Source organism: Rhea pennata, chromosome 12 (assembly GCF_028389875.1).
Source record: "Rhea pennata isolate bPtePen1 chromosome 12, bPtePen1.pri, whole genome shotgun sequence".
Classification (NCBI taxonomy): domain Eukaryota; kingdom Metazoa; phylum Chordata; class Aves; order Rheiformes; family Rheidae; genus Rhea; species Rhea pennata.
The window spans coordinates 6,347,060-6,361,995 of NC_084674.1; the positions used below are offsets into that span (position 1 = coordinate 6,347,060).

General features: G+C 37.5%; 1 protein-coding gene across 5 annotated transcripts; it reads left to right on the forward strand.

Annotated features, from left to right (window-relative positions):
• Window positions 1-481: 481 nt before the first annotated feature.
• UBA3 (ubiquitin like modifier activating enzyme 3) lies at window positions 482-14,921 on the forward strand. 5 transcript variants are annotated; one of them, XM_062585284.1, is made up of 18 exons: window positions 482-530; window positions 666-707; window positions 3,459-3,579; window positions 4,564-4,644; window positions 6,243-6,325; window positions 6,926-7,006; window positions 7,641-7,684; window positions 7,966-8,030; window positions 8,817-8,972; window positions 9,103-9,205; window positions 9,695-9,808; window positions 11,312-11,365; window positions 11,838-11,874; window positions 11,957-12,038; window positions 13,007-13,107; window positions 13,228-13,291; window positions 13,385-13,439; window positions 14,170-14,921. In XM_062585284.1, exons 1-18 carry the CDS (start codon window positions 511-513, stop codon window positions 14,256-14,258), a joined length of 1,392 nt encoding a protein of 463 aa, XP_062441268.1. In that variant the 5' UTR covers window positions 482-510; the 3' UTR covers window positions 14,259-14,921. The 5 variants fall into 5 exon arrangements, with proteins under 5 accessions (XP_062441268.1, XP_062441270.1, XP_062441272.1 ...); XM_062585286.1 differs by having other exon boundaries at window positions 494-530; window positions 666-783; XM_062585288.1 differs by having other exon boundaries at window positions 498-541.
• Window positions 14,922-14,936: the final 15 nt, after the last annotated feature.

Here is a 14,936-nt window from a genome sequence, read left to right on the forward strand (position 1 = left end):
GGCGCAGCGCCGCGGGCGGGCTCGAAAGCCGCGGCGCCTGGTCTGCGCGGGATTAACGCGGCGGGAGGGGGGAAATGCGGTGGCGGCCGCGGAGGCAGCAGGCGCAGAGAGCGGCTGCTTCCTCCCACCCGGGAAAAATAACGACGCGGGGCTCTTTGGAGGTCCTGTGTGCACACGCGGGCCCTGAACCCGCCCACACGCACCCCTGAACCCTTCAGGGAGGATCCAGCAGTGCCAGCAGCCCTGGTAACTCCCGCTCCAGCGGCGCGTGTTCAACCCAGTCCCTTCTGACCCCCGTTCTCCGCGGGCCAAGCGTGCCGCCGCCGCCGCCGTGATGGACGGCGGGGAGGGAAGCCCTCCCGTTGCCATGGAGATTGGCCCTCCCGGCGCCGCTCTGCGCGCCTGCCTGCACCTCTACGGGCCTGCCAGGGAGCGGCGCTCTAGCAAAGCGCCCCCTCCATAGAGGCGCCGCGGCAGGGCGGCGGGGCATTGTGGGAAGCAGAGGGAAATATGGCGGATGGTGAGGAACCGTAAGTGCCCTGTATGTGCGCGCTCGGCCGCCCCCTCGCCCCGCTCCCGGGGACGGGCGGGCCCTGGGGCCCCTCTCCCTCCTCCCCGGTCTCTGCAGCGCGATACTGACCCTTCTTTTATTCTCTCTCTTTTAGGGAGAAGAAAAGAAGGAGGCTAGAGGAGCTGCTGGCGGATGGGTTAGTGCGGGGCTGCGGGCGCGGGGGCTCCCGGCCCGGGGCAGGCAGCGGCAGGCAGGGCAGCCCAGGGCGGCCGGTAGGTCAGGGCGAGGCCGCAGCCCCTGCGGGAGGTGCGGGGCGGGCGCAGGGGCCCGGCCCGGCCCGGCCCGGCCCGGCCCGGCTCGGGCGGGGCGGGGCGGTGCCGGCCCGGCGCGGGGGCTGGGGGTGGGGGCGGGGAAGGCCCGGGAGGGGTGAGGCCTGGGGACGAGGACTGTCCTGGGAGAGGGCCGGGGCGGGAGCCTGGGGCTTGCCGCTTGGCTGGCGCGCAGTGGCAGGAGGGGAAGGAGCTGCGCTGCCGCTTCTAGCTCTAGGCTGGAAGGAAGTGGCTCAGTTTGGGCTGAAAATTAAAAATTCAGGCTGCGGAGCAGCTGCTTCTGCTTGTTAAACCCCTAAATTCTACGTGTCTGTCCTAACAGCCTTAAAAAATAGCACGCGGCAATCTTTAACCTAATCTGCTTCCATCCTGTAACACTTCCCTCCTATCTGCTTGTGGCCCTCTTCCCCAAAATCACCAAGCAGACCTGCATGCCTGAGCAGCAGACTCGCAGGCAGTGCATGTGTGTGTTGGGCTGAGGGTCACAACACTCCTTAGGCGTGTTGGGCGGTGGGGTGCATGCAAAGTCCCTCAAAAGCATGGAGCTTTGGAGATGTGAAGGGGACAGGAAAAAGTTTGGGGCCTAAAGCCACATAAGGACCCTGGTACTTCAACTTTTAAAAATTGTAGATTTAAAGTTAATTCAATGAAATAAATAAGGTTTCTGTTAAAGTCCAATAATGCAAGTACCTGGTAAAACTGTAACAATACAAAATTAAGCACTTAAAAAAAAAGTCTCTAAAGTGAAGCATAAAGTCTCAGGTTGAGTTACTGATGTTTTTTCAGATCTCCAAAATGTCCAACCTTACAAAAACTAAACTGTAGAATAATTACAAAAGTGAAACTAAATCTTACTGGCTAAATCTGAAAAGAAAAATACTCATCTAAACAGAAAAAAGGTGCTGCTGGTTAATGGCTGTTTACATAGACTGTATAAAAGCATGAAAAATTAGTTCATAGCACCACCATGAATAGCTTCAGTGCTTGTTTCCAGTACATTTTAAAAATTGTAATGCAACCTATAGAAACAACTACTGTGAAGTATTTTGACCCTTTTTGTTTGCATAAGTCAGTTTTTGATGCTTGTGCATACTGAAACTGGTATACAACAGATGAGTCCAGGGTTCAGAGGAGGGAGTTTTTATACATTCTTAATACAATCATTTTTTATGTAAATTGTAAAAACTGGGAGAGGTACAAAAGTTGAAGTCAGAGACTTCAGAGTCAGAGACAGCGTGTATGAATTCAAAGAAACCTCTTAGATTTTGTTGAACTATTAATTTATCTGAAGTCAACACTTGGCAAGGAATGCATTCAGTCTGCAATCAAAATACAAGCAGATTATGATGCATTTATTTCTTTCCTTCAGTGGAGTTATTCTCAGTTTTTGACAATCTTTTGCAAAATTACTGCATGTAAATTAAAGTCACTAAGGACATATTATATTGTTCATTTTTCTGAGTGCCATGAGAAAAAAAAATCACTATCTTGATGTTTTGACTAGATTTTCTTTCTATTTTGAGATGAGAGAAGGGGAAGTAACAATAAATTTGAACTCAGCAAGAGTTATTGACATAGGCATTCATAGGAGGAAGTAAATAAAACTTATCGGTGATGACAATCTTTCATACTCAAGGTTGCAAAGCTCTTTTATAAGGAGCTAAGTTTTTTTTAATTAACAGAGAGCATAATTATTCATACTGAGTGGAGCTCTTATTTGAAAAGGGAAGTATGCTGTCTTAAGACTTGTTCTGTATAGGTTGTGATGATCTTATGTTAGAAAAATACATAAGCGAGTTAGCTAGTTTTGAATTATTTCAGGAAGTTTCTTGACAGTTTAAATACATAGTTATGTACTATTAGAAGTGACCTGCAAAAGGGGAAAAAATGAAGTGGAGTATTTGATGAAAAAGAATGTCTTTAAAATATAAAATAAGATGATTGCATACATCCTTTTCCAGTTCATATTGCTGACATTGACAGGCTCTGGAGATGACTGTAAAATTGAGCTTTTCTAAATTAAATGATGCTAACTGAGGGTAAAGAGCATTCAAGATTATTTTTTTGGGAACATTTGATAAATTGCTTTGGTGATTCAGAGTAGACAATGTTGGGGCATGTTGTTTATTCAGTGCCTCACAATTGCAGTTACCTATTGAAAATCTAATATACGAATTGTGAACTCTCTTAAGTCTGTCAAGAAAGGAATCCAGGTCCTGACACTGAAGAAAAAACAGCAAATTTAAAGGAGCAACCTCTTTTTCTATGTCCTCTTTAAATATGAGGGAATTTAAAGCAAAAAGAGTAGAACTTTTTTTTTCCATTTCAGGTCAACTTTTACTAGTCACAACTAGATCAGTGGATCTTACTGAGATGTTAGTTTTTTTCTCTATTTTGCTTTCCTATGTGTTTATATTATTGCTTTCTAGCTGCACAAAGAAATCCCACTCATGCAAATGTTTATGCGCATAAACATGCATAAAGAACATGCAGATGCTTTTGCAGGAATGATCAATAATTGAAGTATTTTTAACATTACGTGTGAGAATAAAAATATGTTTTAGAGGTGTGGCTTTTTCTCTACGGTTTTGCAGCTGAATTTACTATGTTCTGTGCAGAATGGCTGTTGATGGTGGGTGTGGGGACACTGGAGACTGGGAAGGTCGCTGGAACCATGTAAAGAAGTTCCTCGAGCGATCTGGACCATTCACACATCCTGATTTCGAGCCAGGCACTCAAGTGAGAAACACTTATTTTAAATAAAAAAATTTGTAGCGTGTGTTGCAAACTAATGTAAACAGTTTCATTAATTGACCACCAGCAATGTATGAATACTAAAACTGCATGAAAAGCATATATTTTCATCAATGAAACGTTAAGATAGTAGAAGGAACATACTGTATTCTGTGTATAAGCTTGTATTTGTTAATTGTGCACTACCATCTGCAAGCGCTCTCTCTTCGTATATATACATTGTACACACATGAATTCTACTTTGTCTTGGGGATCCACATGAAAAATAGCAGCATTTTGATTTTTGAGAAATTGGACACAATAAGGAATTTCTCATAGGGAGAGAAGGAATTAAGCCTAATATGAGTACTTACAGAGTTGAGAAGGGTGTTCGGTAGGGTAAAGCAAAATTTAGAGTGTTTTAATCATTTCTTTTGCTTGCCTCCTCTTTTTTTTGTTGTTGTTGTTTCAGAGTTTACAGTTGAGGATATTTTACTGTTAACTTTTTAAATATTCTTTTCTAATATTTACTAATGTGTAGCTGCCGTCTGGTAGAACAGTTCACAGAAGGAAGTTATCTAGTTAAAAATTCTCAATTCTTTTTTGAATGGCAATGTTTTCTGTCTATTTACCTTTATTTTGTGTAATACATGAGCAAACTCTGGAGAAATAAGTGGTCTTTTTAAACGTAAAAGTAAGGTCTCCCTGTATTATTTCCATGGTGAAAATTAATGTAAACAAAATATTGATATCAACAAAGATCTCACTTAAAGTTAGGATATAGGAACTGCATAACTAAACAGCTGATTAAAGTCCAATATCTAATTACACCTGCAAGCACAAACTGTTTTATTGATCTAAGTTGTTTAATGTGAAGCTTGTTAGACACTTAAGCCTTATAAATGTGTTATGATAAGTTTTACGAAGCAATGGACAAATCATACTTTTCCTATTCAAAGTATTAATTTTTCTTTTTTATATTTTCTGCAGGCTCTTGAGTTTTTGTTAAACACATGTAAAGTACTAGTTATTGGAGCAGGAGGATTAGGATGTGAACTCCTGAAAAATCTGGTAATTACTCAGTTTTCATCCTTTATTTCTTAGATTTTATTTATTTTTTAAAGGAAATTATCCTTTCTACTTCGCCAGTTTGACGACTTTGACTCTATATCATTGTTAAACATTTTGATTACACTTTAAAAACATAAAATATGTGACTATACAGACCAATTGTATATATAAACTTGGAGAATGCACACTGTTAATAAGCTTGAAAGATGATAGTCTAGCATGTTGTACATTATTTTTTAGCCATCTCAAAGCTCGTCGTGAAGAACAGCATGGGACTGTTTGTGTATAGGCAAAAGTTCACATGCAGCCTCAGATACGGTCTAATGTTGAGAGTTTACTCTAGCTGTAAGATCTAAGGAAAGAAGCAAACTTAATAAATCCTGTATGTAACTACAGAAAGAAGTGTTGTTTGGAAGATAATGACTAAAAATGTTTCTTTTCTTATGAAAAGTGATAATTTCAAGTAAGAAAACTAGCTAGTACAAAAACAAGGATTAATAGTCATAGCTAATCTAATTTCAGGGTTTTTTTTTACATGTTTAGATTATTTCAAAGGGAGGCAGAAATTCCTGGAAATATTCATAATCTTTCACAGTGAAACTAGTAGAGCCAAAATTACTATGTGTACGGGGACCTTCATGTCTTTGGAATCTGTTTTGCTTTCCTGAGCAGCGAATCTTAGGTGTTCTGGTTCTTCTTGATCAGCAAATTCAAGATTATCTCCAAAAGCAGAACCCTCCCTTAGAGTGTAGCTTAGAGTTTAGAACGATGCACTGCAGAACATCACAAAACATTCCTGTCACTAAAGTCAGTGTTTTTTCTTTTTTTTTTTTAATTGCAGCATTCAGTTTCATTTAACTACAGTTTAGACTATTTCTCTGTGCATAACAGATGTTGTGATTTTATCGGATCAAACCTGCAATACAGTTTTAAGACAATTTTACTTTAACGTTGTTATTTGACAAATTTAGTGATGGACTGTCTGTGGACAGAGGTCAGGTAGAACTTCTGTCAGAGATATTGTGTGTTCTTAGACAGTAAGGTGAATTTCGTTTACATTCAGTTTCAGTGAGGAATATTGTCTTATTTTGAACTGTGATTTGAGGGTGGATGTGCCACTGCCATTTATATCAACTCTGAAAATTGTGGAAGTTCAGTAAATATAAAATTTTAGAGGAATTAAACTTGTTTACCTATTCCTACCCTCTGGAAACAGGAATACTTTTGGTATTTCTTCAGATTCTGCAGTTTTTGCAATAAACACTTGATTTACTCTAGTTTTGAGGGAACTTAATATAGATGAGCCTACTGTTGCCTTCCCTGTGTTATGATATTGTAGGCTAAAGCAGTATTGCATTTAGTAGGCCACTTTCTTTAACTATTGAAATGTTACTAATTCCATCTATGCAAATATCAGCATTAGCAACCCAACATTTTAACAAAAAAAAAAAAAAAAAACTTATAGGTCTACCTGGAAATGGAATGAAGAAAAAATATTTTTGGTCTTCAAAATGTTGCTTTTTCAGCATTTGAAATGAATTTTGAAGCACTGTAGACATTCTGTTTTCTGTTAAATGAGGCTGACTCTCTTTCCACAGGCACTATCTGGTTTTAGACAGATCCATGTCATTGATATGGATACTATAGATGTTTCTAATCTCAATCGACAGTTTCTGTTTCGGTAAGTGATACTTTTGTGATTTGACTTTCCATGTTTCTCTCTCTCTCTCTCTCTCTCTCTCTCCCCCCCCCCTTTTTTTTTAAGATGAACCTAAACAAAATGTATGCATGCAGTTGTTATTTTGGTTGAACAAAATGCCATTAAAGATTTCTGAGCTTTCATATCAGAATAGTACTTGCCGTTAACTAAATATTACGTGTAAGTCCTTCTTATTTTAAGATCTGTGGTTTCATGGTTTGATCCTGAAGAAAATTAACATACATTTCTTACTGTTTAAATACAATTAATGACTAATGGAGAAGGTAGTCATGCACATAGATTGAGTTATCAATTTCTCCGGTACCCTTTTCTTTCAAATAAGATGAAAAAATCAGTGTATTTTTTTGGAGCTGATAACTTTAATTACAAGGATATGTTTAGATAACTGGAGCTTTCATTGCTGATGCTTTGTGGGAATGTCTTAGTATTATCCATATTGATAAATTGCCCTACAGTGTCTATTAGTCACTGAATTCAGTATTTGTAAGACATAGATTCTCAAGACATTGAATGTTACTAAAATTATGGTTTTGAAATTGCTTCTTTTTTTTTCTACCCCAGACCTAAGGATGTCGGACGACCTAAAGCAGAAGTTGCCGCAGAATTCCTTAATAGCCGCATTCCTAACTGTGCTGTTGTAGCGTATCCTTTCATAGAGAAGTAGTAGCCATGGAAGGCTTCAAAAAGCCCCAAAAGGCTCTAGGTAGAAAGACTGTCTAAATTTTTTTGCTTCAGTTATTGTTCTTTATACAATAAAAAACAGATTGATTCAGCTAAAAATTGAGAGCTCTTTCTCAGAATGGCATTAGCGTACAGGAAATGTGCATGTGGAAAGAAACCTAAGCTTTAATAAACCATTACTTATGTTCCCACTGAATCTGCTTTATTTGAATGATTTTCGGTAGGCTATTAGAATTACAAGATTATTCACCGATGTGTCTTGAGTACATAGTGGTAAGACACGTTAGATTAAAAACATAAAGCAGCACTGCTGATACAGTGCTTTATGAGAACACATGTTCTGAGCTCCCTAAATAGTTGTCTGGTGAGGTTTCTTCTGCACGTAACTACTATGTTGTGTGCCTTACTTGTTTTGTTAGGTGATACAGCTTCAGCTATAGGAATTTTGAGTCTTCTGACCACTTAGTTTTAGAAAAAAAAATACCATATAAAACTTTAGTGATAAATTATCCAATCTTTTGGCTTTAGGTTTGCAAACAGAAGATCAGTAAACTCAGCTGTTTTAAATGTATTCCTTTACTGTGCATACATTCAGATACTTTAAAAAGATTCAAGACATGGATGAAAGCTTCTATCGACGTAAGTGGTATTTGCGTGCAAAACACACATTTGTACTTTAGAATATTGCAGTTGTTGCTTGCTGTTTCTCGTGCTAGTTAGATTGCTGATTATTTTAGTCTTCTGTGGTATACTGGAAGTACAATTAACAAACAGACAAAACTTAAATAAAAGTGTCTTTAGATAACCAAGGGGAGATGGTTGAACTACAGTGACTTCCTGTGGAAAATCTATGGACAGAATATGTTGATTGTCTTAAGAAATATGCATTAATATAGACTTTAAATAACTTTTTTTCCTAGAATTTCATATTATTGTTTGTGGGCTGGACTCTATAATTGCAAGAAGATGGATAAATGGCATGCTGGTAAAGTCTTCGATCTTTTTAAAACCTGGTTATTGCTTGAATATAGATAACTAAAATTGAACAGATTTGTACTAAACGTATCATTAAAATGAAGTGAGAGATGTTGAAATTCAGTTCTCTGTATTTATTTCTGCCTTTTTTGAAAGAGAATAACATGCATGCTATGTTACGTGCCTTTTTCTTGAGCAGAGTTAGCTAACATTTGTGCAGTGTCCTGCAGGGCTAATTTCAAAGTTAGAGCAAGTTGTTCAGTGCCCTGTGAAGTCAGTTTCCAAAATTACTAGGAATGGAGGTTCCACAACCTCTCTGGATACTTCCATTGTGAAAAGGAATTTTTCCTTATAGCCAAACAGAATTGTCTTGCTGCGACTTAAAAGTGTTGCCTTTTGGCACCTCACTGCTACAAGGAAATAGCATGCTGGATATTGAACTAGATAATTTCAGCATTGTGAACTTGTTTTAAAAATAATGATCTTGAGTATTTACAAGTATTAAAGAAAATAAAAAGGCAAAAAAATCCAAGTTCTCCAAACAAACCAACCAATTATTCCAGTATACTATAAGGAAATAATAACTTCTAATTGGGAGGGAGAGAAGGGCGGGGGGAGATGGTAGGTGAAGCTTTTTTGCACTGACAGATGAGCAATGTTTTATTCATTATGTATCCTTTTAATACCCTATATGTTAAGCATGCAATCTTGTGGCATACCAATAAGAATAAGATTTCCAAGGTGACTTTTGTTTTCTTCCTATAACTTCTAAAAAAAATCCTCCTTTTTTCATTAGATGTCATTTTTACATTATGAAGATGGTGTCCTGGATCCAAGTTCCATCATACCTTTAATAGATGGAGGGACAGAAGGTTTTAAAGGAAATGCTCGTGTGATTATTCCTGGTATGACAGCATGTGTTGAATGCACACTAGAACTCTATCCTCCTCAGGTAATTACAGCCTTTGATATTTTCTTTTTTTATATTCCATTCTTTGATTTGCTTGTTTTTCTTCCTAAAAGTGTACTAAATGCTTTTTTAATTTTTTTCCTGTTTTGTGCTTGTTTTCTTACCTCACCAGGTCAATTTTCCCATGTGTACTATTGCATCTATGCCCAGACTACCAGAGCATTGTATTGAGTATGTCAGGATATTGCAGTGGCCAAAGGAGCAGCCTTTTGGAGGTAATTAGTATATTGCATCAGTGCTAAATTATCATCTTAACTTGTTTTGACTTCAGGATTAAACTCTGTTTAGTCAAACAATCTTCTTACCTTCTGTTAACCTCTTGTGGCTCATTGTCATAATGAATCTGAGCCTCCTCCGAGCTGGTAGTAGCTTCTCTCTCCTCAGATTGGCCTTCCAGTCCCGTATTTGTTTGTACATTTACCTGTCTCTCACTGTACAGTATCTTTCCTGACCCAAAATGTGACCTGTAACTCCTTTACAAATCTGAAAAGTTAAGAGAGTTTGTGTATAAAATGTGTTAGAACTTAAGATTTTTATAGAAATCATACTTTGATTTTTTTTTGAGTGCAATAGCGTCGTTTTAATTGTTAAATGGGATATTCATTTTCATCCAAATTAAACAAGATATTTTTAAACAAAAATAACTTTGTGCTTGTGAAGAACTATTGCAGCTGTTACTTATCTGTAAATTAACTTTCCTGTAGAAGATGTTCCTTTGGATGGGGATGACCCTGAACATATACAGTGGATTTATCAGAAGTCCTTAGAAAGAGCATCGCAATTTAATATTAAAGGTGTTACTTACAGACTCACCCAAGGTAAGGGTATGGCATTTCACTAAATTTGTGGCATTGCAATTGGACTGAATTGGCATTCTTTGTACTTACTGTGACTAAGCTGGCAGCTCTGCTGGGAAAGAAGTAGTGGCCTTCTTCCTGGAGAGCTTAAAAGAGAAACAAGTATCTTTTTTTTTCCTCTGCCAGCACAAATACTTCATGATGAGTCAGACATTTAGACATTCTTGATGAATCAGACTGGGGAACTTATGTGGGACAAAACTGAATGTTCTTTTTGCCTTTTTAATTTTAACCTGGAGCCGCTTCACAATTTGCTTTACACTGTGACTGCTTTTGCTGGCTCAAAGAGTGGGAACAAAAGAACATAACTGTCTTTTTTTTTAGGAACAGTTTATGCCAGTTTAGGCTAGTTAAGACTGCAGTGTCTCTTTTTTTTATGGCTGTGTGTGCTTCTGTTCATGTGCAAGTGAAGAATGCTGCCACGTATTTAATCAGCATTTTAAAATAACCACATAGAAAAGAAGTGAAGAATCTCATACGTAATCTCTGGAAATGAGTTCTATGGCGTGTGGAGGGGTTGTGGTAACTTTATACTTATTTGCTAACTTGTAGTACTGAGAATAAATTTGAAATGTTGGACTTGAAATATCATGCTTGAACCTCAGTCTGCCTTTCTGTCAAAGAATGGCAAGCTGACTGCTTGTGCATCTTCCTCAGATTTCATCTATTGTATTGCATAGGATCTTTTGGTTTGCAGTAGTTTATACTAGCTTCTTCAATATTTTTTTTTTTGGCATAGACATGAGATTTCTGGTTATAAATACAATTATGTACATAGAAATGGCTGCACAGTTTTCAGTGTTTAAAGATGGTTTCATTATAAATTATACAGCAGAAAAAAGGCTGAAGACATTACAATTCTTATATTGGTACGCGTGTTTTTGAGTCTGAAGGAGTGCAGTAATACTAAGAAGCCACAAGAACTTAAGACTTTGGAGGAAGTCACTGTCTTTTTGGCGGGCCTGAGAAAAGAGTGACTCCTCCCTGTTGCCGATGGTACTAACTTTAAACACAGGAACTTGCTTTACATCCACAGAGATACTGTGCTGTTTGTCTGGGAGGGTTCAGTAAGAGTTGGATGAAGGTGCCAATACAGTTTGGCAAGTCTGTTGTTGCATAAGGAATACCAAAACCGAATATCTCTATGCATTTCTCCTGTTAACCAGGAATAAAACTGTTGTAAATTAACTTCTTATGCTAAATAAGCAAACTTGTTTTTGGAATTGGTTCACTAATTCTTTGTGTGATATCTTTCTTTTCACCTCCGCATACTTTATCTATTCTTTAAAAGAGAATAAAAAGCACTAAAGTCCTCGAGAAGCATGGCATTATATTTTGTAGTTAGCAAAGTTCTAGGAGAGTTTGAAGTAGCTTGAGTTGCGCCCTTCTGTAATTATTCTGAATAAAAGTCATCTCACAGCATAGTTCCTGGAAAAGATAAAACTGTATGTTTTGTTTCTACAGGTGTTGTTAAACGAATTATTCCAGCAGTAGCTTCTACAAACGCAGTAATTGCAGGTATGCTAAAAGAACCAGAATATGATTTCTAACTCATTTCCCCTCTAGTGTATAGAGTTTAGATTTTTGTAAGGCACCAGTTGGGACTTAAGAACCTGGGGAGGAAAACATTAATTTTTAAGTAGGTCTAATTTATTCTTACTCTTTCATTTCTGTTTTCTGTGGAGAAACTGCATATGATTGTGCATTGATTTTAAACTCATATATGCCTGTGGGAGTGAGCAACAGCATTTAAGAATGAAAAAATACTAACTAGAAAACACTATGTATATATATGATTAACACAGTCTCAGATTTGTGCTGAATCTATTGTATTAATTTGTAGTACTACCAGCTACCTTCAGGTAGCTATTTATTTTTCTCTTTCCAAACTGCTGTATTTTTTTTCACTTTTTTGATACAACTTTGTGCACTAAGGTCTGTATGTTGAGATAGAAAAGCAACAGAATTGTATTGGTTTTTATTCTTCCAGCTGTCTGCGCCACTGAAGTTTTTAAAATAGCCACAAGGTACTTCATTTCTTATTAATAACTTACATGATTTCCAATACTATGTCTTGTATTAGCACTAACTTACTTGGTTTTTTTACAGTGCATACATTCCTCTTAACAACTACTTGGTGTTCAATGATGTGGATGGATTATACACATACACATTTGAAGCTGAAAGAAAGGTTGGTACCATTAAAAGCTTGCAGGATTGTTTCCTTGGTTTTTTTGGTTGCATTTTCTGCATTTTCTATGAATTTCTGAAACCAAAATTGAACCTCTCTGGCCTCTGGCACTGTACCTAAATACTTTTTACATTTTGAAAGGAGAAACTACTATGTTGCCAGTCTGTTCCTTCTCCAGAATATTGTTGTCAGTATGTATGAGGGGGTATTTTTGTTTTAACTTGTGTGGTTTGGTGTTATGACAGAGGGGACCTGTCCATGTGTAGCAACAGGGTTAGTCATAGCTGGAAGAGGTTAACCTCCAGTTCAAGATGTCGTATTTAATGGAAGCTTTTGATGCCCTGTCCTTTTTTGCACTGTCCCCACGCAGTGCTAAAACATGTTCTTCTACCAATCAGTTTCCCCTTCAAAATTACGTAATATACTAAGGGCATGTTTAATGTTTTGCTTGTTTAGCCAAAATTTCTAGCTATTTATGAAGTAGCCCTTGGTATAGGGAGGTTCTTCAGACAGCTAGTGCTAGCTGATTGCTTGTACAACAGTGGTATTTAAACACTGTTGTTGCTTCTCCTGTGCTAGTTGTGGAGGAAAATGGTACTCGATTTTTTGGGAAGTGAATCCCAAAGATTTACCCTATAATATAAAGAAATGCATTTTACAGAATAAAACACAGAAGCAAATCTTCTCAAAAAGAGGCTATGACAAAAATGGTTTCCAAGTTTGTAGTACTCCTAAATTTGAGGTCAAGTGAAATTTGTAGTTCGTAAACACACAGCTGATATTGGGAGTCAGTCAGTTGAAGAGTGAACAAATTCACTGGGAACTGCATTTTGTCTGTAATATTTTTGCAACAGTATTAACACTTCTAGTGAAACAAAGAGGAGAGGCAAATAGTAGCAAGCACTTTATTAGCAGTATTTTAAAAGCATATTTACCATAACCTTTGCTACTGTGCTGCTTTTTTGCAGGAGAACTGTCCAGCCTGCAGCCAACTTCCCCAAAACATAGAGATTTCCCCATCAGCTAAACTGCAGGAGATCTTGGATTACTTGACAAATAATGCTTCATTGTAAGTGTGCAACTATTCCGACTTACTTGATGATTTTTATTTAGTGTATCGAAAAAGACATTTCTAAATCCATTTTTATCTGATTGTGTCTCTTTTTTTTTTAATGTTTTGTATATATAGGCAAATGAAATCTCCAGCAATCACAGCAACCATGTATGGGGGGAATAAAACACTTTACTTACAGGTATTCTGAACCTACTTAATTTTAATACTCTTACTTTTTGACAAACGTAATTGACTTAATTTGAAATGGGATACTTTTTCCTTTTTCCTCCAGACTGTAGCTTCAATTGAAGAACGAACAAGGCCGAATCTTTCCAAGACGCTGAAAGGTATCTTTCAGTTGCCACATGTAGATTTTCAAGATACTCCCCTGAACAGAAAGATACAGTTACTCAGTTTTTGCCTCTATGTGGCATGTTTAGCTTTGTTTTGCACTAATAGGAGAGTTAAACTGTGTATAAATGAAAAAAAAAAGTCAGTACATCCCTGACTGAAGATATTTAGCTATCGAGGTACATGATGTAAGAGTAAGACTTGATTTAGGTGACATCACTGATCACCATTCCCCTGCAAATTATGTTTGAAATAGAATTTTTCTCAAAAAGCAACTTAAAAAGAGGGCAAAGAAATCTCTCAAATTGTTCATTTCCATGGCAGGCAAAAACAGACCTTAGAAGACAGAATGGTCTTTTTCAATTTCTGCTCTTTTCCTGTTATTTTCAGTATGCAGTGTTACCTTTTTACATGCAGTATAGCTTTCTTAGATTCCTTGGTGATGAGCATTGAATTGTTGAAATATGAAGTGTGAGCAGATGTCATCTGGTGAAGAAATCGGACTGCTTTATTATAAAGGTTAAATGATGTGTATTAACATACATCAGTAGTGATTGATGTACTTTTGACAAGTTCTGTTAGTTTCCTGATTGAATTAGATTATTACCAGTGTAGCAAATGAGCGGCATGCAGCTTTATTTCTTGATTATGGTTTTGGGGGATGGCCTTTTTTTTTTTTTTTTTTAACACAAGTTTGTTGTAGTTGAACTTTTCTTTCTGTTTCAGAATTGGGGCTTGTGGATGGCCAGGAACTTGCAGTTGCTGATGTTACTACACCACAAACTATGCTGTTCAAACTTCATTTTACTACTTAATTCACCCATAAGTAAACTACTTATACAGAGGAATTTATATCCAACTTATGAAACAAATGTACATTGTGGATGTTAAAGTAACCTGAAATGTTCATGTTAGTGCTAGCATTGTTGAAGGTTAGATAATCCAAATGAATCACCATATTTCAGAATTGTATTTAGAAGCCAATATTTGGTGGATTGTATTTGTATAAATGCTTAATAATGTACAGAACCCTGATGTATAGGAATACATTCTTTTTCCAGTTTTTGTTGTCAAAATGTTAATGCTTTCACACACACGAAAATTTTAGGGTGGCCAAAATACTTGTTTTATTGTTGAATTTGAACACATGCATGCACGTGAAGAGATACCCTTCAAAAGGGACTACAGAAATCTAGGTCTAAATTTAAACACTCCTAGACATTTGCTGAGTCACCTTACTGACCCCTTTTGGTTTTAGATTAAAATAAGCATGTTTCCTCTATTTGATCAATCTATAAAAGGTGTTAAATATGGAAGAGATCGCTTAGTTCACAAGCGATCTTTACAAAAAGACAAACTTGAAAATCCGGTCATGTATATTTGCAATCCACAAACGGCTGCTGCGCGTAGTATTGCAGGATTATGTTCAGGTATCACTGGTGCTGTTCCGATATTTATTAATAAAAACCATAAAGATACCTTAGTTTGTGGCA

Excerpts from the sequence above, each read along its gene's own strand:
- UBA3 (XM_062585284.1), top strand. The coding sequence starts at position 511 with ATGGCGGATGGTGAGGAACC. Across the intron at positions 6,326-6,925 it reads AATCGACAGTTTCTGTTTCG|ACCTAAGGATGTCGGACGAC; the intron begins GTAAGTGATACT and ends TTTCTACCCCAG. Across the intron at positions 11,366-11,837 it reads TACAAACGCAGTAATTGCAG|CTGTCTGCGCCACTGAAGTT; the intron begins GTATGCTAAAAG and ends TTATTCTTCCAG.